We start from the raw sequence: 27738 nt of genomic DNA, 5'->3' as shown, positions 1-27738 counted from the left end.
GCTCACCTGGCAGGTTTGTGAGCCATGACCTTGACAGCCTGGGCCCTGCCTCTTGCCGCCCCACTTGCCTGTGTGTCTCTGGGAGACTTTCCAGGCCTGTTTTTGTTTTGTTTTGTTTTGTTTTGTTTTTTGAGGCAGAATCTCTCTGTCACCCAGGCTAGAGTGCAGTGGCGCAATCTTGGCTCACTGCAACCTCCGCCTCCCGGGTTCAAGCAATTCTTCTGCCTCAGCCTCCCGAGTAGCTGGGATTACAGGCGTGTGCCACCACGCCCGGCTAATTTTTGTATTTTTGGTAGAGACGAGGTTCCACCATGTTGGCCAGGCTGGTTTCGAACTCCTGACCTCAGGCGATCCACCCGCCTTGGCCTCCCAAAGTGCTGGGATTACAGGTGTGAGCCACCACGCCCAGCCACCTCGCTGTTCTTATCTGCAAAAGAGGAATAAAAATATTACCCCTTGCATGGGCTGGTTGCAAGGATTTAAATGAGTTAATAGACATAAAGCACCTAGACTCATGCGTGGTGGCAGCGTCTGGGCATCAAACACCAACCTCCTCCACTAGGGCGGGTCCCCTCCCCTCCCAGGCTTTGACACCACTGTCCCCACACCCAGGTGACCTTGTCATTTCCCTGCCCACTCACCATCAAGAACCATACACACATAAAAATATAGAATTTTATCTTCTTTTAGTTAAAAAAAATAATCGTACCACGGAATGAAGAAGTAGCATTTTTTTGGGGGGGTCGGGGAGCAGGGAAGGTGAGAAGGGGGAAAAAAAAGCAAAAAGCCCAAAGAAAAAAACATTTTATATTCATCTGTATAAACATATCCGCTAAGGCAAACGCAATCCGGGGCCGAGGCTGCTGCGCTGGGCTCGGTGCCTCCTAATTTCTGCAGATTCTAAGGCCAAAAAATAAAACCTCTGCAAGCCCGCGTAGCTTCGAGGACTCCTGGGGCATTTTACTAAAATAAAGAGTTATCGAGTTTAAAAAGCAGTGACGCCGTTATGACACACACTGAAAGTTGCATAACTGTGGCCTCGAGGGCCACTCACTTGTTTGGACTGAGTGATGGTCACAGTTTCACGACACAGCAACAGACACCACACACAGGCACATGTATGTCAGCAAGCACGTGGGAAGCTGTGGCCGAACCGGGCCGGTGGCATAGGCCTGACCACGGCCTGTCTGGTGCAGGGCACCAGGGGGTTGGGGTCCCCATGCTTCCTCAGGGGGTGGGCATGACAGGCAGGTCGCTGGTGACAAGGCAGTGGACATCACTTGGGGAAGGATGGCGGTAGAGGGCTGGACAGGCCCCCGCTGCCCACCGCCTGGCGCATGCAAACACACTTAAAGCACTTCTCAGACGCTTCTCGGAGAATCAAGATGAAGCGCTCCTTTCCTTCCCTAGGAAGGCGCCAATTCTTCCTCCCACCCCACTCTCTCCAGAGCCCCCTGGGACCCTCAGGGTGTTCTGGCTGGGGTGCTAAGGAGCAGTGTCTCCGACCCCCAGAGCCTTCCCTGCCCATGATCCCACGGCATGCCCGGCAGGGGGTGGGCCTGTGAGGTAGATTGGCACAGCTGCCCCCACACCCTGCCTGGCTGGGCCCCAGAGATCTGGGGTTCTCCAAGTCAGCATGGGGTGCTGGGGGCCTGGGTCCCTTCACCAGAACAGAAGCTCCCCACCTCCTCTCCCATTTCAGTAGATGGAAGAGGCAGAGGTGAAGGAAAAGGCCCTGGGGAGGGGTCCCCTTGTGCCTCCAATAAGCCCCTGGGTCCCACTCTGTGGGGGCAGCCCTGATTCTATCTCTTCTGCTGTCTCCCAGCCTGGGAAGGGGCTGGCACGGGGCCCCAGGGGCGGTGCGGCCTGCTGGAGGAGGGCAGGGGTTCCCAGGCTGGGGGGACAGGGACATGTGGAGGGCAGGCACATGGGGCCGGGAGGGACCTAGGGCCAAGAGCTGGGCCCGGGGCAGTGCTGGAGCAGGCAGCGGGGCAGTTAGGGGTGCAAGAGAGCCCAGGGATTGCCAGGGAAGGCCGGGCCGGGCAGGGAGCCAGCGCCGGTGTCGCAGCCTAGTGAAGAGTGGAAGGGAGCGGGGAGGGGCCGGGCCACCTCCATGAGACCCCTGAACTTGCTCCATTCACAGACATTTTTAGGTTTTTAGTAGTGGTCCCGTCAGACACAGGCAAGGATTCAGGCTCGGCCTCCCATGCGCCACCCTTGCCCGCCACATTGGGGCTGGAGCAGGGCGGTCGGCTGCACCCCCGCTACTTAAAGGTGGACTGCAGCTCCTTGAAGGCCGCTTTCCGCTGCTTCATCTCCTCCGCCTGCTTCTTCCTTTCCTCCTGCTCTGCCTTGATCTCCTCCTCGAATCGGCTGGACACGTTGATGGCCTGGACCTGCGGGGGCATGGGGGTGAGGGGGTCAGGGCTGGATGGTGTATGTTGGGGGTTCTCTGTGCTACAGCTGCTTTTTCTTTTTTCTTTAATTTTTTTCAGATGGAGTCTCACTCTGTCGCCCAGGCTGGAGTGCGATGGCGCAATCTTGGCTCACTGCAACCTCTGCCTTCCAGGTTCAAGCGATTCTCCTGCCTCAGCCTCTTGAGTAGCTGGGATTATGGGCGCCCCCCACCATGCCCAGCTAATTTTGGTATTTTTAGTAGAGACGGGGTTTCACCATGTTGGCCATGTTGGCTGGTCTCGAACTCCTGACCTCAGGTGATCCACCTGCCTCAGCATCCCAAAGTGCTGGGATGACAGGTGTGAGCCACTACGCCCGGCCTTATGACTGCTTTTCCTGGGGTCCCTTCTGGCTCAGGCTTCTGCTGAGTCCTCCCCAGCAACACAAACAGCTTGACCACAGCAGCTCTGGCCCTGGGTCAGGCACTTCATTCACCTTCCTGAGCCTCAGTTTCCTCACTTAGAACCTGGCACCCAATAACTCTGATCTTATGGAGTTGTTGAGAGGATTGAAAGAGAGAACATATATTCTGTGGCTGCTACAGAGCAAGGGCGCTCGAAGGGGAAGGGAGTCGCTCAAGCTGCTGCCATCCTGATCCTCTGCTTCCTGTCCAGGGAGCCCAGCGGCACACCCAGTTCCACTGATGAACCCTGAAAAGTTCCACCAATGCTCCGACGCCCAGAGGGAGGTGGGAGGCAGTCTCTGGAAGGAATGTTCTTAGCAAGGAAAGAGAGAAACAAGGCGGGAGAGCTGGGGCCCTGGGTGGGCAGGACCCAGGAGCCACGAGATCACAGGTGTCCCCTCCATCTGAGAACCTGCTGAAAGGGGAGGGTATTGTGCATGCAGGTGGTCTCTGAGCCCCCAGGCCTCCTCCCAGGCTGGGGCTGGTGGGGTTGGTGTCTACCGGGGACCCTGGAGAGCCAGTGCTGTGTTTCTGGGCCTGCCCTCCTAAGGCCCAGTCCTCTGGGTTAGCGGCTCAGTGTGCCAGGGCCGGGGCACCTCAAGGTAGTCCCTGTCCCCTTTTCAAGAGTACACCTCCGTCACCCACCCCCTTGGCGGCTGCCAAGGATCTCAGCCAGGAGTGGGAGGAGAAAGAAGACAGAGCGTGTGGGCCTGGCCCAGCCTAGCAGGGAGTCAGCTCCCATCTCTGTCTGCAGCCTCAGCAGGGACGGGAAGGGGACGTATTAACTTCGTGCCAACCCAGGGTCCCCTTGGGCTCCTCACCTTGGCCTCAAAGAAGCTCTTGGCCCCCTTGACGCCCTCACTGGAGACGTCGATCTCGGAGAGGCGGGCCAGCACGCACAGCCCGCTGTCCTCCTGAAGCTCCCCGGCCGCCGCCTTGCGGAAGATCAGGAGGAACTGCAGTGGGGAGAGAGGCGCGCGGTGTCAGGAAGGGAGGGAAGGAGGGGAGCTGGAGTCCCTGGCCGCACCCAGGCCCCAGCCTCAGGCCTCCCCTGCAGAGGACTGGGGGGCAGTGAGCTGGGTCTCGCCCCTTGCTGCTCCTGTGTTCCCCCTCACTGGGCCTCTGCCCATCTGTACAATGGGAGGTGATATGACTCATCTGCCACCCAGGATGCTGGCCTACTGCAGCCCTGCCCCGCCCACACCAGCTCCCGACGACACGGCCTCAGCCTACCTCTTACCTCTGTCTCCCACTGTTCCCCAGTGAACCTACTCTGCGTTCCATGTATTGAGTCCTACGGGTGTCATGACAGAATGAGGGAGCCTCCGAGACAGTAAAAGACATGCCCCAAGTCTCAGCGCCTGAACGTGTCAGAGGGATGGAACCCTGCTCTCTGACTCTAAGCTGTTACCCTGCACTGTCCACACCTCCCGCCCAGCCACTCGCACTCCCCCACCTGCCCCTGCCACGTCTCTCCTTCCCTGCATCCTTCATGCTTCCTGCCAGACCTCCTGGGCCCCAATTGGGCCTCGAGTCCCCACACCTAACCCTGTGCTGCCTGGGGTCCAGGATCATCGCTGTCTGGCTTGGGGACTCCATTTCCTTCCTTGCGAAACAGCCTTGTCCCTAGCTCCTGTCTCAAAGTGAGATCCTGGGCGTGAAGTCACCCAGTGCCGTGGCCCTCTTCCTCTGCATCACAGCACTGATTTCCCTCTGTGGTGTCTCCCCCTCTACACTTCCAGGAACCTTTGAGCACAGGGCGTTTCTCTACCCCAGAGCCTGCACAGGGTCAAGTATACAGAAATCGCTCAATATATGCTCCCTATGTGAAGGAAGGGATGTCCCTCCCTCCTCTTCCTCCCTGAAAGGATCTCAGAACGCTCCCTGGTGCCTGCTCTAGCAGGCCCTCTGAAGCCTCACTCAGCCAAGTAGCAGCTGCTCACAGCTGCTGTTCAATGGCAATGTCATTCATTCATCGACAAAGGGTGGGGGTTGGTCTCTCCCGGGCCACCAGGTCCCCAGGTGAAGCCCCTGGTAGGGGAGTGGGGCTGAGGGCTGGGCTTACCTCCCGGAAGCTCAGCTTGCTGTCAAAGTCCTCATCCACCTCCTTGATCATGTTTTTCAGGCCCAGGTGGGTCTGAGGGGCCCCAAGTTTCTCCATCATGAGTTTTAGCTCCATCAGGTCGATGAAGCCATCCCGCCCGGCATCATACCTGCAGATGCAAAAAGAGAGGGCATCTTGGCACTGGCTCAGAGAGGCCGCAGGCTTGAGTACAAGGAGACTGGGGGATCAGAGGGCATCTCCCACCAACCATATCATCCCGTCACTGCTGGAAGGGACCTCAGTCCAGGCAGATGACCCATATGTGGCTCAGCTCCTGCTTGGTTACCTCTGATGACAGGGAACTCACCACAGAGCCGGGCAGCCTCCTGCATGTAGAATAGCGCTAACTTTTGGACAAGCCTGAGGCACAAGGAAGCTGAAATGACAGCCTCCGTGTGCTGAATGTGATGGCACAGACAGTGAGAAGGAATTCTCTGGGTTTTTTTTGAGACGGAGTCTCACTCTGTTGCCCAGGCTCAAGTGCAGTGGCTCAATCTCGGCTCACTGCAGCCTCCACCTCCCGGGTTCAAGCGATTCTCCTGCCTCAGCCTCTCGAGTAGCTGGGATTACAGGTGTGTGCCATCACACCCAGCTAATTTTTTTATTTTTAGTAGAGACAGGGTTTCACCATGCTGGCCAGGCTGGTCTTGAACTCCGGACCTCGAGTGATCCACCCACTTCAGCCTCCCAAAGTGCTGGGATTACAGGCGTGAGCCACTGTGCCTGGCCGAGAAGGAATTCTCAATACCATGGCAGGGTGGATCAGGCTCTGAGCTGAGCACTCACTCACCACCTCCATGACCAGCTGGCTTATTGGCATCTCCATGGGCACTTGGGGGACATCTCACCCCCACCCTAGAGGCAGAACCTTGCAGGCAAAGGCATGGTTTCTCAACCTCAGACCTTAAACAATCTGGACAGAACAAATCCTTGCCGTAGGGGCTGTCCTGTGCATTGTGAGATGTTTATGGTAGCATCCCTCCTGAGTTGTGACAGCTAAAAATGTCTCCCAGACATTGTCAAATGTCCCCAGCGGGATAAAAGCATTCCCCGTTGAGAAGCACTGGGATAGGGGATGTGACGTGGGTGTGGAAGGCGGCCTCTTTCCACGTGATAAATGACTCTTCTTAGCACCCTCTGTACTGGGGGGTCTATTTCATGCCCCCCAGCTTGCCCTAGGTACTGGGAAGGAGGTTAAAAAGCACACAGTAGGTGCTCAAAAACGTGTAATGAAGAAATAAGACGTGAATAAATGAAGGGGTATCTAAGGCAGGGTCTCTGCCTTTGTCGAGGGCACAGAGCAGGAGGGGGGCAGGAGGCAGGGCCAGGTGGCAGGAGGCGGCCTGGGTGTGTTCAGGGAAGTGTGGTGCAGTGCCTGCAGGGAGTGGCAGAGATTGGCGGGGCGGTGGGGAAGCTGGGAACAAGCATTGGGCGATAGAGATGCCTCCCCTCCGCCCTGCACACTCAGGTTCTCTTTTTTTCTACCACCAACAACCTGGCAGAGACAGAGATGGGGTTGGGGGCAAGTCCCTCTTGACTGGCTTCTGTGTAGTAAAAGTCTAGGTGGCCTCTCTGCCTGTTCCCTGGCTGGGAAGGCAGCACTGGTTCCTGGAGCACACAGCCTGGTGAAAGAGGGCGAGGCGCTGTTTGCCCAGCTGGGCTCTATCAACCAAACACCTGCCCTACTGGTCTCTGGGAACAGCGTGGGAGGAAGACGAGATGGGGGCTGGGGAGAGTGATCCCAGAGTTGCTAACATGGGCTTTTCTTTTTTCTTTTTTTTGAGATGGGGTGTTGCTTTGTTACCCAGGTGCGATCATAGCTTACTGCAGCCTCTACCTCCTGGGCTCAAGTGACCCTCCCGCCTCAGCCTCCCAAGTAGCTGGGACTGCAGGTGCATGCCACCATGCCTGGCCAATTTTTGTATTTTTTTTGTAGAGACGGCATGTCAATATGTTGCCCAGGCTGGTCTCGAACTCCTGTGCTCAGGCAAGCCTCCTACATCAGCCTCCCAGAGTGCTGGGATTACAGGTGTGCACCACTTTGCCCAGCCAAAATGGGTTTTTCTGCACCTAAAGAAGCCTTGTGCAGTCCCCAAGGCCTTGAACTGGCTGGTGACAGTGCTGTTGACAGCAGCACAACACATGGGGCTGTGTTCCAGAACCCTACGTCCCGGGCGCTTGAGCTTCTGCATGAATATGTCTCGTTTCTGCACCTTCTTCCGGGCTCCCCAGATCCCTTCGCCTTCTCTAGTTAGGTGTACTTTGAACACTTAATAGCAACCATGTACTGAGACCTGTCTTTATGCTGGGAACTGCTTACTTTACTTAATCCTCCTAATAACCTTATTTTACAACCAAGGCTCAGAGAGGTTAAGTGACCCACCCACAGTCACACAGCAGTAAGGAGGGAGCTGGACTTCCAGACTAGATCTGCTGAGCTCATAAACTTGCACATTTGCTCTGTACCCAGCCCCTCCCCAACGTGTCCTGGGGCTGCTGCAGAACACAGACGGCTGCCTGGAGCGCAAGGGGAGCATTTGTGCAAGGGGTATAAATAGTGGACGAGCCTGTGAGTCAGTGGTTGGAAGTGACACAGCAAAGATGGGTCTTGGGAGCCCTGGAGGGAACATGGGGTCCTGAGGCCTTCTGCCCCACTGATGGGTGAGGGCTGGGGTGGAGGTGGATGGGCCAGCAGCCCCTGTGGGCAGTGGCCACCTCTGTGGCAGTAGAAGGTGTGGGACTCAGAGGGTCAGGCAGGCCAAAGCTGCTGTGGTCCAGCCTCCACCAGGAGCTGGAAGGGCTCTGGGGGACACAGCGGAGGCCCCTCTTGCCATCTCTGGACCCCGTTTGCTGCCTGGTAGAGGGCTGGGCGGGTGCCACATGACCGTGGCGCTGTGCAGGGGCACCTGGTGAGGGACTCATCTTTCCTGAGCCAAGTCACGAGGACTCCCCTCCTCAGTGCCCCCCAGGAAAGCAAAGCCCCTGCCACTTTCTGATCCTGGGCTCCCATGAAGGTCAGCGATGACAGTCAGGCTCTGGAGCCAAATTGCCTGGGCTCCTCAGCCACAAAATGCAGCATCTCTTCTTTCTTTTTTTTTTCTGAGATGGAGTCTCACTCTGTTGCCCAGGCTGGAGTGCAGTGGTGCGATCTCAGCTCACTGCAAGCTCCGCCTCCCGGGTTCACGCCATTCTCCTGCCTCAGCCTCCCGAGTAGCTGGGACTACAGGCGCCCGCCACCACACCCGGCTAATTTTTTGTATTTTTAGTAGAGATGGGGTTTCACCATGTTAGCCAGGATGGTCTCGATCTCCTGACTTTGTGATCCGCCAGCCTTGGCCTCTCAAAGTGCTGGGATTACAGGTGTGAGCCACTGCGCCTGGCCAAAATGCAGCATCTCTTAAGCTGGGGTGCATGTGCCCCTCAGGAGACATCTGGCAATGTCTAGAGATGTTTTTGGTTGTCACACCTGAGGCGGGGTGGGGGGGTGCCAGTGGCATCTGGTGGGTGGAGGCCAGGGAAGCTCCTATAGCGCGCATAGGGTGGCCCCATCGCAAAGAATGACCTGGCCAGCTGGGCGAGGTGGCTCACGCCTATAATCCCAGCACTTTGGGAGGCTGAGGTGGGCAGATCATGAGGTCAGGAGATGAAGACCATCCTGGCCAACATGGTGAAACCCTGTCTCTATTAAAAATACACCAATTAGCCAGGCATGATGGCAGGCACCTGTAATCCCTGCTACTTGGGAGGCTGAGGCAGGAGAATCACTTAAACAAAGGAGGTGGAGGTTGCAGTGAGCTGAGATTGCGCCACTGCACTCCAGCCTGGGCAACAAAGTGAGACTCTGTCTCAAAAAGAAAAAAAAAAAAAAAAAAGGAATGACCTGGCCCCAAGTGCCAGTGGTGCTGAGGCTGAGAACCCTGCTGCAATGGGGCCTCTCTCATGGGCCACTGTGAGGAACGAGTGAGCTCATCCCTGTCGAGCACTCAGCACAGCTCCCAGCGCACAGAGCTAGCTGCATAAATGGCAGTCGCCACCACTAAAACAAGATTGAATCACCTTCACTAAACTCCCGATGGGCCAGCACTTTCTCTTTACAACCCCTGTGCTCAGCAATCCTCCAGGTCCGGATTAGGTCAGGAGGGCTGTTATCGGTGAGGCCACCGGTCCCATAACCAGCAGGTCAGGGGTTCACACCCCAGCCCCTGGGTCCCACGTGTTTCTCCCTGAGCCCCAGCTTTATTTATTGCTCAAGTGCATGGGTTTCTTCTGCAGCCAGGGGCAGCTCAGTTTCAGAGGAAGTGAAGATAAAGTGTCCAAACTTGGATGGAAACGTGGGCTGTGGATCCCTCTGTCTTTGGCAGCTTCCAGGCCTGGCTGGGCCGCAGCTCAAACCACGGTTTGAACGACCGCCTCTATCAATCAAGGGCCAATCAATTACTGGGGCTGGGCTCCATCCAGGGCAGGCTCTGGCCCCCAGGGGGACAATATAGGGGCTGGCTGCAGTGCCAAAGAGTCCATCACCAAGAGGAGGTGACAGGGGCTGCGAGATGCCAGGTGCTGGGGTGGGAGGTGAAGCCCCCAGAGGTAGCCGTGGAGGAGGCCATTCCCAAGCGACTCCTGGAGAGTGGCCATCTGCCCTGTGCCCTGGGCTTGGATGTGGTCTAGCGCAGGGGATCAGCCAGGTTCCAGGGTCAACCTGATTGAAGATGGCCTTGAGGGTTTGTGGTTACATCAACTCCTCTGAGACTGACCTGGATCCAAACCCCAGCTCTGCCACCTGCTGGCAGAGTAACCCTGGTCAAGTCACCTAACCCCACAGACCTCAATTTCCTCATCTACATCATGGAGATCAAAGAACTCATCTCAGGATGGAGGCAAGGATTAAAAGAGACGATACAAGCAGACTCTTAGCACAGCGCCTGGTCCACAGGAAGCACTTCATACATGCCTACTATGATACTAAAAACCAGTTATTATTATTCCTAACATCTACCTTTAAGATTATTAAAGAGTAAATGAGGCTGGACGCGGTGGCTCACGCCTATAATGCCAGCACTTTGGGAGGATGAGGTGGGAGGATCACTTGAGCCCAGGAGTTTAAGACCAGCTTGGGCAAGATAGGGAGACCACATCTCTTTAAAAAAATAAAGGGCCAGGTGTGGTGGCTCACGCTTGTAATCCCAGCACTTTGGGAGGCTGAGGCAGGCGGATCATGAGGTCAGGAGTTTGAGACCAGCCTGACCAACATGGTAAAACCCCGTCTCTGCTAAAAATATAAAAATTAGCCAGGCATGGTGGCACGCACCTGTAATTCCAGCTACTCACGAGGCTGAGGCAGGAGAATTGCTTGAACCCAGGAGATGGAGGTTGCAGTGAGCTGAGATCATGCCACTGCACTCCAGCCTGGGTGACAAAGTGAGACACTGTCTCAAAAAATAAATAAATAAGGCCGGGCGCGGTGGCTCACGCTTGTAATCCCAGCACTTTGGGAGGCCGAGGTGGGCGGATCACGAGGTCAGGAGATCGAGACCACGGTGAAACCCCGTCTCTACTAAAAAATACAAAAAAAATTAGCCGGGCGTGGTGGCGGGCGCCTGTAGTCCCAGCTACTCGGAGAGGCTGAGGCAGGAGAATGGTGTGAACCCGGGAGGCGGAGCTTGCAGTGAGCCGAGATTGTGCCACTGCACTCCAGCCTGGGCGACAGAGCAAGACTCCGTCTCAAAAAAAAAAAACAAACACAAAAACAAAAACAAAAACAAAAAAAATAAATAATTAGCTGGGCATGGTGGTGTATGCCTCTGGTCCCAGCTACTAGGGAGGCTGTGGTGGGAGGATCACTTTAGCCCTGGAGGTTGAGGCTGCAGTGAGCCCTGATCAAGCCACTGCTCTTCAGCCTGGGCAACAGAGTGAAACCTTGTTTAAAAAAAACAAACAAACAAAAAAAAAGAAAATGAAAATGAGATTACAGGGATTGAATCAAGATGGCCGAATAGGAACGGCTCCGGTCTCCAGCTCCCAGCCCCAGCGACACAGAAGACGGGTGATTTCTGCATTTCTGCTTGAGGTACCAGTTTCATCTCACTAGGGAGTGCCTAACAGTGGGTGCAGGACAGTCGGTGAAGCGCACTGTGCGCGAGCCGAAGCAGGGCGAGGCATTGCCTCACTTGGGAAGCGCAAGGGGTCAGGGAGTTCCCTTTCCTAGTCAAAGAAAGGGGTAACAGGTGGCACCTGGAAAATTGGGTCAGTCCCATCATAATACTGCGCTTTTCCAACGGGCCTGGAGAACAGCACACTAGGAGATTGTGTCCCGCACCTGGCTCGGAGGGTCCTATGCCCACGGAGTCTCGCTGATTGCTAGCACAGCAGGCTGAGATCAAGCTGCAAGGCGGCAGCGAGGCTGGGGGAGGGGCGCCCGCCATTGCCCAGGCTTGCTTAGGTAAACAAAGCAGCCAGGAAGCTCGAACTGGGTGGAGCCCACCACAGCTCAAGGAGGCCTGCCTGCCTCTGTAGGCTCCACCTCTGGGGGCAGGGCACAGACAAACAAAAACTCAGCAAGAACCTCCACAGACTTAAATGTCCCTGTCTGACTGACAGCTTTGAAGAGAGTAGTGGTTCTCCCAGCACGCAGCTGGAGATCTGAGAACAGACAGACTGCCTCCTAAAGTGGGTCCCTCACCCCTGAGCACCCTAACTGGGAGGCACACCCCCAGTAGGGACAGACTGACACCCCATTCAGCCGGGTACTCCTCTGAGACAAAACTTTCAGAGGAACTATCAGACAGCTGAATTTGTGGTCTCACGAAAATCCGCTGTTCTGCGGCCACCGCTGCTGACACCCAGCCAAACAGGGTCTGGAGTGGACCTCTAGTAAACTCCAACAGACCTGCAGCTGAGGGTCCTGTCTGGTAGAAGGAAAACTAACAAACAGAAAGGACATCCGCACCAAAAACCAATCTGTACATCACCATCATCAAAGACAAAAAGTAGATAAAACCACAAAGATGGGGAAAAAACAGAGCAAAAAAACTGGAAACTCTAAAAAACAGAGCACTTCTCCTCCTCCAAAGGAACGCAGTTCCTCACCAGCAACGGAACAAAGCTGGATGGAGGATGACTTTGACAAGTTGAGAGAAGAAGGCTTCAGACGATCAAACTACTCTGAGCTACGAGAGGAAATTCAAAACAATAGCAAAGAAGTTAAAAACTTTGAAAAAAAATTAGAAGAATGGATAACTAGAATAATCAACGGAGAGAAGGGCTTAAAGGAGCTGATGGAGCTGAAAGCCAAGTTTCGAGAACTACGCGAAGATTGCAGAAGCCTCAGTAGCAGATGCGATCAACTGGAAGAAAGGGTATCGCTGATGGAAGATGAAATGAATGAAATGAAGAGAGAAGGGAAGTTTAGAGAAAAAAGAATAAAAAGAAATGAACAAAGCCTCCAAGAAATTTGGGACTATGTGAAAAGACCAAACCTACGTCTGATTGGTGTACCTGAAAATGATGGGGAGAATGGAACCAAGTTGGAAAACACTCTGCAAGATATTATCCAGGAGAACTTCCCCAATCTAGCAAGGCAGGCCAGCATTCAGATTCAGGAAATACAGAGAACGCCACAAAGATACTCCTCGAGAAGAGCAACTCCAAGACACATAATTGTCAGATTCACCAAAGTTGAAATGAAGGAAAAAATGTTAAGGGCAGCCAGAGAGAAAGGTCGGGTTACCCACAAAGGGAAGCCCATCAGACTAACAGCTGATCTCTCAGCAGAAACTCTACAAGCCAGAAGAGAGTGGGGCCGATATTCAACATTCTTAAAGAAAAGAATTTTCAACCCAGAATTTGCTATCCCGCCAAACTAAGCTTCATAAGTGAAGGAGAAGTAAAATACTTTACAGACAAGCAAACGCTGAGTGATTTTGTCACCACCAGGCCTGCCCTAAAAGAGCTCCTGAAGGAAGCACTAAACATGGAAAGGAACAACCGGTACCAGCCACTGCAAAAACATGCCAAATTGTAAAGACCATCGAGGCTAGGAAGAAACTATAGCAACTAATGAGCAAAATAACCAACTAACATCATAATGACAGGATCAGATTCACACATAACAATATTAACGTTAAATGTTAATGGGCTAAATGCTCCAATCAAAAGACACAGACTGGCAAACTGGATAAGGAGTCAGGACCCATCAGTGTGCTGTATTCAGGAAACCCATCTCACGTGCAGAGACACACATAGACTCAAAATAAAGGGATGGAGGAAGATCTGTCAAGCAAATGGAAAACAAAAAAAGGCAGGGGTTGCAATCCTAGTCTCTGATAAAATAGACTTTAAACCAACAAAGATCAAAAGAGACGAAGAAGGCCATTACATAATGGTAAAGGGATCCATTCAACAAGAAGAGCTAACTATCCTAAATATATATGCACCCAACACAGGAGCACCCAGATTCATAAAGCAAGTCCTCAGTGACCTACGAAGGGACTTAAACTCCCACACAATAATAATGGGAGATTTTAACACCCCACTGTCAACATTAGACAGATCAACAAGACAGAAAGTTAACAAGGATATCCAGGAATTGAACTCAGCTCTACATAAAGTGGACCTAATAGACATCTACAGAACTCTCCACCCCAAGTCAACAGAATATACATTTTTTTCAGCACCACACCACACCTATTCCAAAATTGACCACATAGTTGGAAGTAAAGCTCTCCTCAGCAAATGTGAAAGAACAGAAATTATAACAAACTGTCTCTCAGACCACAGTGCAATCAAGCTAGAACTCAGGATTAAGAAACTCACTCAAAACCGCTCAACTACATGGAAACTGAACAACCTGCTCCTGAATGACTATTGGGTACATAATGAAATGAAGGCAGAAATAAAGATGTTCTTTGAAACCAACGAGAACCAAGACACAACATACCAGAATCTCTGGGACATGTTCAAAGCAGTGTGTAGAGGGAAATTTATAGCACTAAATGCCCACAAGAGAAAGCAGGAAAGATCCAAAATTGACACCCTAACATCACAATTAAAAGAACTAGAAAAGCAAGAGCAAACACATTCAAAAGCTAGCAGAAGGCTAGAAATAACTAAAATCAGAGCAGAACTGAAGGAAATAGAGACACAAAAAACCCTTCAAAAAATTAATGAATCCAGGAGCTGGTTTTTTGAAAAGATCAACAAAATTGATAGACCGCTAGCAAGACTAATAAAGAAGAAAAGAGAGAAGAATCAAATAGATGCAATAAAAAACGAAAAAGGGGATATCACCACCAATCCCACAGAAATACAATCTACCATCAGAGAATACTACAAACACCTCTATGCAAATAAACTAGAAAATCTAGAAGAAATGGATAAATTCCTCGACAAATACACCCTCCCAAGACTAAACCAGGAAGAAGTTGAATCTCTGAATAGACCAATAACAGGTTCTGAAATTGTGGCAATAATCAATAGCTTACCAACCAAAAAGAGTCCAGGACCTGATGGATTCACAGCCGAATTCTACCAGAGGTACAAGGAGGAACTGGTACCATTCCTTCTGAAACTATTCCAATCGATAGAAAAAGAGGGAATCCTCCCTAACACATTTTACGAAGCCAGCATCGTCCTGATACCAAAGCCTGGCAGAGACATAACCAAAAAAGAGAATTTCAGACCAATATCCTTGATGAACATTGATGCAAAAATCCTCAATAAAATACTGGCAAACCGAATCCAGCAGCACATCAAAAAGCTTATCCACCATGATCAAGTGGGCTTCATCCCTGGGATGCAAGGCTGGTTCAACATACGCAAATCAATAAATGTAATCCAGCATATAAACAGAACCAAAGACAAAAACCACATGATTATCTCAATAGATGCAGAAAAGGCCTTTGACAAAATTCAACAACCCTTCATGCTAAAAACTCTCAATAAATTAGGTATTGATGGGACGTATCTCAAAATAATAAGAGATATCTACGACAAACCCACAGCCAATATCATACTGAATGGGCAAAAACTGGAAGCATTCCCTCTGAAAACTGGCACAAGACAGGGATGCCCTCTCTCACCGCTCCTATTCAACATAGTGCTGGAAGTTCTGGCCAGAGCAATCAGGCAGGAGAAGGAAATAAAGGGTATTCAATTAGGAAAAGAGGAAGTCAAATTGTCCCTGTTTGCAGATGACATGATTGTATATCTAGAAAACCCCATTGTCTCAGCCCAAAATCTCCTTAAGCTGATTAGCAACTTCAGCAAAGTCTCAGGATATAAAATTAATTACAAAAATCACAAGCATTCTTGTACACCAATAACAGACAAACAGAGAGCCAAATCATGAATGAACTCCCATTCACAATTGCTTCAAAGAGAATAAAATACCTAGGAATCCAACTTACAAGGGATGTGAAGGACCTCTTCAAGGAGAACTACAAACCACTGCTCCATGAAATAAAAGAGGATACAAACAAATGGAAGAACATTCCATGCTCATGTGTTGGAAGAATCAATATCGTGAAAATGGCCATACTGCCCAAGGTAATTTATAGATTCAATGCCATCCCCATCAAGCTACCAATGACTTTCTTCACAGAATTGGAAAAAACTACTTTAAAGTTCATATGGAACCAAAAAAGAGCCCGCATCGCCAAGTCAATCCTAAGCCAAAAGAACAAAGCTGGAGGCATCACGCTACCTGACTTTAAACTATACTACAAGGCTACAGTAACCAAAACAGCATGGTACTGGTACCACAACAGAGACATAGATCAATGGAACAGAACAGAGCCCTCAGAAATGATGCCGCATAGCTACAACTATCTGATCTTTGACAAACCTGACAAAAACAAGAAATGGGGAAAGGAATCCCTATTTAATAAATGGTGCTGGGAAAACTGGCTAGCCATATGTAGAAAGCTGCAACTGGATCCCTTCCTTACACCTTATACAAAAATTAATTCAAGATGGATTAAAGACTTATATGTTAGACCTAAAACCATTAAAATCCTACAAGAAAACCTAGGCAATACCATTCAGGACATAGGCGTGGGCAAGGACTTCATGTCTAAAACACCAAAAGCAATGGCAACAAAAGCCAAAATTGACAAATGGGATCTCATTAAACTAAAGAGCTTCTGCACAGCAAAAGAAACTACCATCAGAGTGAACAGGCAACCTACAGAATGGGAGAAAATTTTTGCAACCCACTCATCTGACAAAGGGCTAATATCCAGAATCTACAATGAACTCAAACAAATTTACAAGAAAAAAACAAACAACCCCATCAAAAAGTGGGCAAAGGACATGAACAGACACTTCTCAAAAGAAGACATTTATGCAGCCAAAAAACACATGAAGAAATGCTCATCATCACTGGCCATCAGAGAAATGCAAATCAAAACCACAGTGAGATACCATCTCACACCAGTTAGAATGGCCATCATTAAAAAATCAGGAAACAACAGGTGCTGGAGAGGATGTGGAGAAATAGGAACACTTTTACACTGTTGGTGGGACTGTAAACTAGTTCAACCATTGTGGAAGTCAGTGTGGCGATTCCTCAGGGATCTCGAACTAGAAACACCATTTGACCCAGCCATCCCATTACTGGGTATATACCCAAAGGACTATAAATCATGCTGCTATAAAGACACATGCATGCGTATGTTTATTGCGGCACTATTCACAATAGCAAAGAGCTGGAACCAACCCAAATGTCCAACAACAATAGACTGGATTAAGAAAATGTGGCACATATACACCATGGAATACTATGCAGCCATAAAAAATGATGAGTTTGTGTCCTTTGTAGGGACATGGATGAAACTGGAAAACATCATTCTCAGTAAATTATCGCAAGGACAAAAAACCAAACACCGCATGTTCTCACTCATAGGTGGGAATTGAACAATGAGAACTCATGGACACAGGAAGGGGAACATCACACTCCGGGGACTGTTGTGGGGTGGGGGAAGGGGGGAGGGACAGCATTAGGAGATACACCTAATGCTAAATGACGAGTTAATGGGTGCAGGAAATCAACATGGCACATGGATACATATGTAACAAACCTGCACATTGTGCACATGTACCCTAAAACCCTAAAGTATAATAAAAAAAAAAAAAAAAGAAAATGAGATTACAGATATAAAATGCCTGGCACATAGTGAGTCCTTAAAACCTGTTAATTTTATCATCATCATAATAGTTGTTATATTGAGAAGTTTGTGTGTGTCACATATACACATCATATACTTCACATATACAATATAAAAAGGGTGATGATATTAGAAATAATGATAAAAAACACACTGGCTTCTGCCACAGGCTCCAGTCCTGATTGGTGGTACAGGGCTGGGAGGCAGGGCTTGTGTGGCTTGGCCTGGAGGCAGGGGTGGACATGACGTCCCAGGGGATCCCTCTAGCATGACCTCTCCTCTGAAGGCCCACTTTTCCCCTACTAGGCCTGACGCAAAGCCCCAGCATCTCTGGGAAGTGGGAAGACAGATGGCCGCTGGATAGAGCCCTTGAACAGGGAGAGAGGAGCCTCAGGGAGCGAGGAACCTTCCCTCGGGGTTGGAGAAAAGTGATGAAGGGGCTACTCTCATGGTGCCAGTGTGTGTGTGGGACAACTGGCAGCACAGGAGAGAACGAGGTTCCACGAAAAACAGGCATCTCCTGGGCTAGAGGGCCTCTCACCCACCAGCCCTTCTCCCTGAGCTGGAACTGAGGTTGCAGCTGGCTTAGAGGATCCAGAAAAAGACAGGTCGGCCTGCAAGATCCACCCAGATAGCCTGGTCTACTCGTTTTACATTACGTAGGGAAACTGGGGCCCAGAGTGGGCAGTGACTGGCCCAGGGTCACACAGCCGGCAGACTGCAGGATTCCAACAGCTGGAAGTTTTTCTCCTCCCTGGCCACCTCTCTTTTTCCTGGTCCCATGGAGGGTCCCACATTCTCAAGCTTGCAGGGCCAGCAGAGGTTGGACTGAGAGCCCAGCTTGGTGCCTGTTTGGGAAGGCCAATGCCATTCGGCAGGACTGGCAGAAAGCACCCAGCCTGGGAGCTCAGCTCTTTTCTCCAGCACCGGAGGGAGGCTGCGGGGCCTGGCACCATGCCCGCATTCCTATCTGCCTCCCCTTGAATAGTTCTCGCCAGGGAGGGCTCAGCAGCTAGCTGCACCCTGGATGCTGGGGACAAAATCCCCATCCATCCGCCTCTTGAAAGTGGAGCAGCAGGTTACCCCCCAGTACGACACTTCCCCTTTGGGGTGAGCATGGTCCCCGGCTGGTTGCTTCCCTGCCCCTGCCCCTCTCCCCAGTTCTGATAACTAGGGAGTCACAGGGGTAGGCAGTGGAGGTGTCAACCATGCATAGTGCAGACGTCCCAGCCTTGCACCCAGGTGAGCCCCACGTCATAACCTATCATCATTCCTGGCTACTCTGCTGAGCACTTGCTATGTGCCAGGCACGATGCCAGGTGTTTTGCATCAGATCCTCACAAGAAGTCTATGAAGCGGCATGAACATGAACCGACAAGGAGACTGAGGCTCAGAGGGGAAGTGACTTGGCCCAGGTCATAGGTGACAAGGGTGTCGCTGGGCTCTGAACCAGGCCTGATCAAACACATGCACTCTTAACGACTATGCTATGCCCTGATGCCTATCGGGACACAGCAGAGAACTTCAGGGTTGGAAGGGATATTGGAGGCCATCTTATTCAGTCCTTCCTGAAAATCAGATTCCTGATGCAGTTCGTTGTTTAGTGCCTTGAATACCTCTGAGGACAGGAAGCTCATTGCTTACCTAAGGGGGCCCATATTGGCTTTGGAACTATTAGAATGTTGCGGCCCGAAGCGGTGGCTCACGCCTGTAATCCCAGCACTTTAGGAGGCCAAGGCGGGTGGATCACGAGTTCAGGAGATCAAGACCATCCTGGCTAACACGGTGAAACCCCCTCTCTACTAAAAATACAAAAAATTAGCCGGGCGTGGTGGCAGGCGCCTGTAATCCCAGCTACTCGGGAAGCTGAGGCAGGAGAATGGCATGAACCCAGGAGGCGGAGGTTGCAGTGAGCTGAGATCGCGCCACTGCACTCCAACCCGGGCAACAGAGCGAGACTCCATCTCAAAAAAAAAAAAAGAAAGTTGCTCCTCGACCACGCGCAGTGGCTCACGCCTGGAATCACAGCACTTTGGGAGGCCGAGGCGGGCGGATCACTTGAGGCCAGGAGTTCGAGACCAGCTTGGCCAACATGGTGAAACCCTGTCTCTACTAAGAACACAAAAATTAACTGGGTGTGGTGGTGCATGCCTGTAATCCCAGTTACTAGGGAGGCTGAGGCAGGAGAATCGCTTGAACCCGGGAGGCAGAGGCTGCAGTGAGCCAAGATTGTGCCACTGCACTCCAGCCTGGGTGACAGAGCGAGACTCTCTCAAGAAAAAAAAAAAAAAAAACAAGTAAAAGAAAAAGAAAGTTGTTCCTCATGCAGGTCCCCCCAGGCTGCACCGCACAGTCTGATGGCAGAAGGAAGCAGAGTCATCGCAGCCACTGCACATGGGAAGGTGGGAGCACAGGGACCCCAATTCTGTCTCTTCTGACTCCCATCCCAGGCTTTGCCGATGGCCCCTCTGGGCGTGCGGGTCCCAGGAGAACAGATAACTGGATGGGGTGGGTGTTGGGTCTGGGTTCAGGAGCCCTCAGGCCCCCCAGCTTCCCCAGTTCCTGCATGTCCCCACCCCCAGACCGCCTGACTCATATGGGTAAAGTCCAGCGCTCGCCACTTCCTCTAGTCCTATCTGGGGATCTCACACTTGATCTGTTGCCCTCGGTCAGCTAAGTGGGGTATGGGGTGGGGGGAGGGAGAGAGACGGAGAGATAGAGAGACAGAGAGAGAGCACACAAGTGTGGCGCTTGGGGCTCCCCACAGAGGATAAAGAGGGAGACCCCAAGCAATTTGCTGGGGGGCTGTCAGGGCTCAAGGGCATCCTAACCTGGAGTTCAATAACCTCACGCCACACCCGCGGCACTCCCTGCCGGCCGCCCCCTTTCCCTTCTTGCTCTTCATAATCATTATTGTTATGATAGTGATTATAAAGAATATATATTGAATGCCTAATAGTAACATAACCCAGTGTTTATAACGTCACTTCATCTTTACTCCCTTCATCTTATCCTCTTACAGCTCAGACAAAGTCATCTGCCTAAGGATAACCTTGGGTCAACCTCAGGAAGTGGTGGGGAGACGGCTGTGCGGGGGCCTGAGCCGCGGCTTAGCACTTCTTAAATGTCAATGTGCACACCTGGTGAAGCTGGTTACAGTGCGGATTATGGGCTGGGCGTGGTGGCTCATGCCTGTAATCCTGCACTTTGGGAGGTTGAGGTGGGAGGGTGGCTTGGGGCCAGGAGTTTGAGACCAGTCTGAGCAACACAATGAGACCCCATCTCTACAGAAATAAAAAAAAAATTAGCTGGATGTGGCGGCATGTGCCTGTAGTCCCAGCTACTCAGGAGGCTGAGGTGGGAGGATCACTTAAGCCCAGGAAGTTGAGGCTGCAGTGAGCTATGACTGTACCACTGCATTCTGTCTGGGTGACAGAGCAAAGTCGTTACTAAATGACTGCCATCGCCAGACTAAATGACGTCTGCACTATGCATGGTTGACACCTCCACTGCCTACCCCTGTGACTCCCTAGTTATCAGAACTGGGGAGAGGGGCAGGGGCAGGGAAGCAACCAGCCGGGGACCATGCTCACCCCAAAGGGGAAGTGTCTCTTAAAAAAAAAATGCAGATTACAGTCTGGTAAATCTGGGGTGGAACCTGAGCGTCTGCATTTCTAACATACTCCCGGGCGGTGATGCTGCTGGTGTTTGGGCCACTGTAACCGTTCAGAGGACTTGGAGTCGGGGAGGCCCAGGTTCAAATCCTGCTTCTGCCCCTCACAAGCTGTGTGACTTTGGACAAGTCACGTAACCCTTCTGAAAGCCCAGCCTCCTTAACTGTGAAATGGGCGAGGATAATGTTGCAGGATAAGACAGGACTGAATGGGAGGCTAAGCATCTGGTTTGAAGCGTCTGATGGCTCAGGACTCCCCGGGCGGCCCGGCTCCCATCTGGCCACACCTTTCTGGCACTGACCCCTGCTTCTCTGCTGTCCTTGAAAAGCGGAAGTCAGCCAAGGAGAAGGCTGCCCGGCAGTCAGGGGAACTCAGCTGCTCCAGGGTGTGGGGACCTTCCCTGCTGAGGCTGCAAAGTGACTCTGCCTCTGCCGGCAGGGCTGGCCTTGCAGAAAGGACCTCTGACATCCCCTGAGGCAGCAAGGCCTGCTGTCCTGGAGCCTAGACTCTCACAGTGGAAGCCAGTCCAAGCCACCAGGCCTTGGACCCAGGTAGCATGGAGGAGAGCGAGGAGGCCGAAGAAGAGAAGGCAGGAAGGGTGGACCAAAGAGGAACCAAAAGTCCTGGGCTGGGAGTGTGGGGAAGGAGAGGTGACTCAGAGGCTGATGCATAGCGGAAGTGGGAGGAACAGAGTAAGGACCAAGGCTGGGAAATCCTCCCTCCCCAGGGGTGCAGGGCATTCTCCCCACCCACTGACCGTAAGCTGCAGGTGAAGGACCCCACCTCTCCACCTCTCTAAGGCTCTGGGAGGCTCCCCCAAGCTGCAGCCACAAACACGGCTTCACTGGGCCTCCGGGGGCTCCTTGCAGGAGGCTCTGGTTCTAATCCTGTCACTGCCACTTAATGTAATCTTAGACAAGTGACAATCGCCTTGAGCCTCAGTCTCCTCATCTGTCAAATGGGGATAAAAATGATAGTATCAGGCTGGGAGCGGTGGCTCTCGTCTGTAATCCCAGCACTTTGGGAGGCTGAGGCGGGCAGATGACTTGAGGTCAGAAGTCCAAGACCAGCCCGGCCAACATGGTGAAACCCCATCTCCACTCAAAAATACAAAAATTAGCCAGGCGTGGTGGTGTGTGCCTGTAGTCCCAGCTACTTGGGAGGCTGAAGCAGGAGAATCACTTGAACCCAGGAGGCAGAGGCTGCAGTGAGCCAAGATCACGCCACTGTACTTCAGCCTTGGCAGCAGAGCAAGACTCCATCTCAAAAAAAAAAAAAAAAAAAAAAAAAAAGGAAAACAAAGTATCAATCTCATTGTGCTGGTGTGAGAATTCAATTCAATTCTCTAAATAATATACATAGGCTCCTCCAGGAATGGCTAGAACTAGTGGCTCTGTTTAACAAGGAGGGGGCCCAGAGGCAGGGGGCTGGCTACAAAGAGAACATCAGCACAGTGTCATTCATGAGAGCTTTCGGTCCTCATGGCAGAAATAAAGAAAAAAACCTTCCATTGCTAGCCTTGTGGGTGCATCCTCTCTACCCCCAAACCTCTGTACATGTTTGTTCTATATAAGACTGTAAGCCTCTTGAGGGCAGGAACTTGATTCATTTAATTCTCTGGATCTTGTAGCGCAAAAACTTAATAAAATATCTGTTGGAAGAATGATCACATACGAGAACCTTGTATTTTTCAAAAACATCATCTATCATGCAAACAGCCCAGATACCATGATGGGCTCTTCAGAAAGACTCAGGGCGTTTTTATACCTAATCCTCAGAACTTTACCAGGTAGGTTCTTAAGCCCCAGGGGAAACCGAGGCTCAGAGAAGCTGAATCCCCTGCCTGGAGCAACCCAGCTGGGTGGTGGCAGACGGGAATCCCCATTGTGCACCCTCCAGAGCTGTTGTTTGCTCTCCCCTTTTTTGTGCCACCTGCCTTCCCTGTAACTAGGTGATAATGAATTCATTTCTCCCTTTTTGTTATTTATCAAAGCCATATGTAGCTGTCAATCAGAGTGGCTGTTCAGCAGGAGAGAAGGAGGGCTCTAACCCTGGGTCCTGTCACTAGGGCCCAAAGCAAAGGGTTGTCGACAACCTGGCAGACCTGGAAGCTCCACTGGTGGTTAAGTGGAGGCAGCCAGTGGGCGTTATGGAGCTGCCTCTGAGCCAGCCGCAATGACCGCTGCCAGGGCCCTATGAGGGGCCCAGGACAGGGTGTATGCTGAGCTGGGGATGGCGGTGACAGTCATTTAGTAACGACTTGCTCTGTGCCAAGCACTGGGCTAAGCGCCGTACAACAACGCTGTGAGGTGGGTCCTCCTGTCCCCCCTGTTCCAGGGTGAGGAACAGAAGCTCAGAAGGGCTCCAGGGCCCACAGCTGTATTCAGACCCAGGGCTGCAGACTCCAGAGGCCCTGCCGACTACGTCCAGGAAGGGCTCCTGGGACAGGTGTGTGCCCTGGAGGTGGAGGGGTGGAGAGGAGGGCGGGAGGCTTCCAGAGCTTGCGCAGGGAAGAGCTGGCCAGAAGGAAAGGGAAGCCTGCCTCTCTGACGCAAGGTGTCCTGAGATGAAGTGCCCGGGGATGACGGTGGGGACAGGGCCTGCAAGGCTGGGCTAGGCGGGAGACAGGGATCTAGGGCATCGTCCTCAGATTCCATGGCAGGTTCAGAATTACACGGCTGCCTACCTTTCCGGCAGGTCTCAACTTACAAAACCCTCCAGAGCCCCCGCTAGGCTGTTGTCAGCTCAGGGGTGGGCACTCCCGAGGCTCTCCAGGGCCATTCTATTTGCCTCTCTGACAGGAGGGTTCCAGAGCCAGCCCTGGAGAAGCACAGAGAGGGAGGGAGCAGCTGGGGGATCAGAGATGCTGGACATAGCCTGAGGCTGCATGGGGAGGGGGATGGAGAGTCCTGGCTGCGAGGGCCAGGGAGACGCAGAGCCTCCTCGTGCCTGGCACTGGGCCAGAACTCTAAGTGTGTCATGTCCTCTGAGCCCCACCCTGAGACACCGGGACCACTCTCGCCATCATACAAGGTTTCAGTCTCACTGCAAACCTCTCCGTAACCCTGAGCAAGTCACCGCCGCACCTTTCTGGGTCTTGGTTCCCTCTTCCGTCAAATGGGGACAGGGGTTGGAGTCAACCCTCCCGGTCTGTCTCAGGAGGAACCTGAATGTCTCTTGGTGTGAGACCAGTGATGGCTGAGAGTCTGTCTATCTTCCCCCGTCCCCTCTCTTCCCCTCGATCTCCAGCCTCAGGAAGCACCTGCTGAATCAACACGGATGGGTGGACCAGAAGGCCCTGGAAGGCAGTTCCAACATCCAGAAGGACTCAGATCCCCTCAGACATACGCAGGTCAGGGCTGAAGGACCTTTGGGGGTCATCAGGGATAGCCTGCCCCTTTTACAGGGGGGTAGACTGAGGCCCAGGGAGGACAAGCAGACTAGGATGGAAGCCCAGGTTCTTCGCTCCTGGCCCCCAAGGAAAGGCCGGCTCCCATTCTCCTGCTGACCTCATGGTCTCCTGCCTCCTGCTCTGGTGACTGGCTTCCCAGGAGGGCAGGCTCCCCTCCTCCCTGCCCTCTGCCCTCCCCAGAGCCCTGGCTCTGATGCCCTGGCTCTGATCCCAGGACCCTGCTTGGACCCAGGAGGCTGCAGCCCCACTCGGACGGCGGAAGCAGAACGGGGGTTTTGTCTTCCACGAGAGCCTGTCTGTTGGCGGCGGGACTGGGCTTGATTGGCACAGTGAAGCCTTGTTTCCTTGAATACACAATCTGCAGCTTTCCACCCTCACCCGGGCCCTGGTGGGCAGTACTTGCTTCCCTAGAGGTCCAGCTTCCTGGCCCCTGCCTGCCCCATCAGCCCTCCTAAAACCCTGGCAAGAAGTGCTGGTGCCAAGGGGTAGCTTGGAGGGGTCCAGCTCCCCTCAGTCTCCCTCAGAGTACCTCTCATCAAACTAGACCAGAAACAGCCTATGTAAAAAAAAAGTGAGTTTGCCATGCAAATCAAACTTCCAGACTGTTCCCTCAGCCACATGCCACTTCCAACCAAACTGCAGCCTCCCAAGTCCCGCTCATATGAAGTGTCTAGGTTCCCCCAGAACAGCTCCATCTTTGTTTTGGTGGCCAGTGGGCAGGGAAGCTGTGGCAGCCCAGAAAGGCAGGCTCTGGGGGAAAGGAGAGACTGGGGCTGGGGGTGGGGATAAGAGTGGACAATCCGCCATGAACATGGAAGCAGGTGTTGGAGAAGGTTTTCCAACGTGAAAGCAGATGTCTGTGATGGGAAACCCAGAAGGGGAAGAACCTGGGATTTGGAGTCACAGACCTGGGTTTGAATCCTGGCTCTATCATTTTCTAGCTGTGTGGTCTTGGCAAGTTATTTAAGACTCCTTGTCTGCACAAAAGTGACGAAGAGCTCTGTGTCACGGGGCTGTTTGAAGGACCTGGTGAGCGCCTCAGCACTATCAGCACAGGGATCTCCCTAGTGTCTGAATCAGCTCTGCACTCCCCGATGGGGGCAGTGACAGACAGTGATCCATACCCACCCCTGCGTCTGCAGTGACTGACAGACAGTGATCCATACCCACCCCTGCATCTGCCCACCCGGGAGCATTCAAGTTACTCTTCCAGGAATCCTGGAAATCCTGCTCTCCCAATCTCACCAGCCTTCCACTGGGAAGAAACTTTAGAAGAACTCCAACCAAACACCCTGGAGCGAAGGAGGTGGGCGCCCTGGGACTTTCTTGAAGAGGTTCAGAGGGGCCGGGGGTCAAGGACTTGATTTTCCCCCAGAATGACCTTGGGAAAGTATGGGACTGGGAACCAGAAATCCCTTCCCCTGCCTTGGGGCCAAATGCAGAAGCTGCTGCAAGCTGTGGTGAGTAGGGGCAGAGCCTTTCTCAAACTGTGCGGTTGCAAAACGCCCCTTCCTGGGCTTCCGGCTTGATGTCGGGCACTGACAGCTGCATGTGGCTGAGGCTGACACCCCTGGTCTGCCCCCACCTCCTGCCCGGCCAAGCGGGAGCCGGCCTTGCGGCATCCCTCCCTCAGCCTTGGGCTGCCTGTGCCGGGTGGGGCTAGACCTCCTGGCTCACCCCCAAGACTCAGCCTCAGGCCAGTTCTATCCCCGTCTAGAACCACTCCAGACCAGCACCCAGATCGTGGAACAGAGGCTGTTCCCTCTCCAGGAGCCAGGGGGAGGGGGACAGGGAACAGGAGGTGGGGAAAGGTACCAAAGGGAGGGGCACTGGCAGCTTCCCCATCCCCTGGGCACACACATGGCTGGGAGAGAGTGGTTGTGCATCTTAGACCCAACAGAGTGGGACCCAGGAATGGGCCGGAGGGAGCTGGGCCCTCTCTCTCTAGCCCTTCCACAGAGACATTAAGATTGTTTTTGTGGGGGGACAGGGGGATGAGCCCACAGGTCTGGGGGTGCCCATCCACCCTGGTGAGGGCACAGAGTGTGGAATCTGATGGAATAAAGGGTAGGGGTGGGGGTAACAGGGCAAGTCACATAGGAAGGGGCCCCTTTTGACTAGGGTGGGTGTGGGACATGGGGGGTTCCTGTGGGGAGGGAACCCCTTCCCACAGGATATATGGAGTGGGGAGGAGAGATGGGGGGCCTTGCGACAGAAGCAGGGGAGCGGTGACTGCAAGCTGCTGGGTGCAGGGGGGTGGGGCGGGTAGGAGGGGGAGGGAGGCCTTCCAAACCCGGAGGGGACTCGGCCCACAAGGACGACTGGAGTGAGGTTTACACCAGAGGCGGAACAGGGGCCGAGGAGTCCCTTCCTAGGGAGAGCACTTGTGAGTGAAGGATTTGGGTCCTGGCTAATGAGTGGGTGAGGATGGAAAGGGCAAGTCTTTGCCCCCAGTTTGCTGGTAGACGCTAAATAACTGGAGAGGAAGTTGGGGGGATCCCTGCCCAGAACCCACCTTGAGGGAGACCTGAGATCGCAGAGGAAATGCAAAGACCTTAAGGGAAGGAATGTGGTTGGCATGTGGTGTCGAGGGGCACTGGGGTGGGTGTCTTTGGCCAGCGTGTGTTGGGGTGGGGGTGGGGAACGCGAGTAGCTGGGATCGGGGAAGGAAGGCCGCTGGGTCCTCCCTGGTGTGTACGGTGTGAGGTGATGGAGAAGCCCCACTAACAGGGCGGGGGGCCCGGGACCCACACGTGTGGTGGTGGGGGTGGGGCTCGCGGGGCCTGGCGATTATCTGAAAGGAAGCTTGGGGTCCCCCACTCTGTGGACGCGTCTATGGTGTACCGGAGGCAGCACAAATACGAGTCGCTGCCGCGTGCCAGGGGCCGGGGGTCCCCTAGACTAACGTGCGTGGGGAGATGCCGGGTCTCGATCTGGAAGGGGCCGCGGGGTCCCCAACCCCGGTGCGTCTGGGTTCGGGGAAGCTTGGCTGACGGCAGGGGGTCCCGGGGCGGAGCGGTATCGGGGGGTTCGGGGCCCGAGACCGGGTCGCGGGGCGGGCGGGGGACCGGGTCGCGCGGGCACTCACTGCTTGAACATCTTCTCCATGTCCTTGATCTGCTTCCTGGAGAACTCCTTGAACTCGGTGTAGGGGTTGAAGACGCGGCGGCTGGGCGATTGGGGCTCGCCGATGCCCTGGTTGAGGTCTGCGCGCCGCAGCAGCTTGGCGCTCAGCTCGCAGTCCGCGCTGCCCAGCGCCTCCGCCGCCTCGTCGGGCGCCCCCGCCGCCGCCGCCGCTGCCCCGTTCAGCCCGGGCTGCTCCGGGGTCTCGCCGCCGCCCTCGCCCTCCATCTGCAGCCTCCGGCTCAGCTTGGTGGCCAGCTCGTCCGTGGCCATGGTGGCCCGCGCGGCACTCGCCTTGGCCGGGCCCCTGCTCGCAGCGCAGCGCCGCCGGCCGCGCTCTTCCTCTTCCTGACACTCCCCGGGCCAGGCGCCGCCCCCGAAGGTGGGACTTGGGCCCTGGCGGGGAC

The 27738-nt window shown here is 53.4% G+C and overlaps 1 protein-coding gene across 1 annotated transcript; it reads right to left on the bottom strand.

Moving 5' to 3' along the window:
• Positions 1-789: 789 nt before the first annotated feature.
• EFHD2 (EF-hand domain family member D2) lies at positions 790-27738 on the bottom strand. The gene is made up of 4 exons (XM_032759011.2): positions 27297-27738; positions 4926-5073; positions 3682-3816; positions 790-2396 (listed from the first exon to the last, which is right to left on the bottom strand). Exons 1-4 carry the CDS (start codon positions 27602-27604, stop codon positions 2265-2267), a joined length of 723 nt encoding a protein of 240 aa, XP_032614902.2. The 5' UTR covers positions 27605-27738; the 3' UTR covers positions 790-2264.

This window comes from Hylobates moloch, unplaced genomic scaffold (genome assembly GCF_009828535.3).
Source record: "Hylobates moloch isolate HMO894 unplaced genomic scaffold, HMol_V3 SCAFFOLD_9, whole genome shotgun sequence".
NCBI classification, from domain to species: domain Eukaryota; kingdom Metazoa; phylum Chordata; class Mammalia; order Primates; family Hylobatidae; genus Hylobates; species Hylobates moloch.
This window is presented reverse-complemented; position numbering and strand designations above follow the sequence as displayed.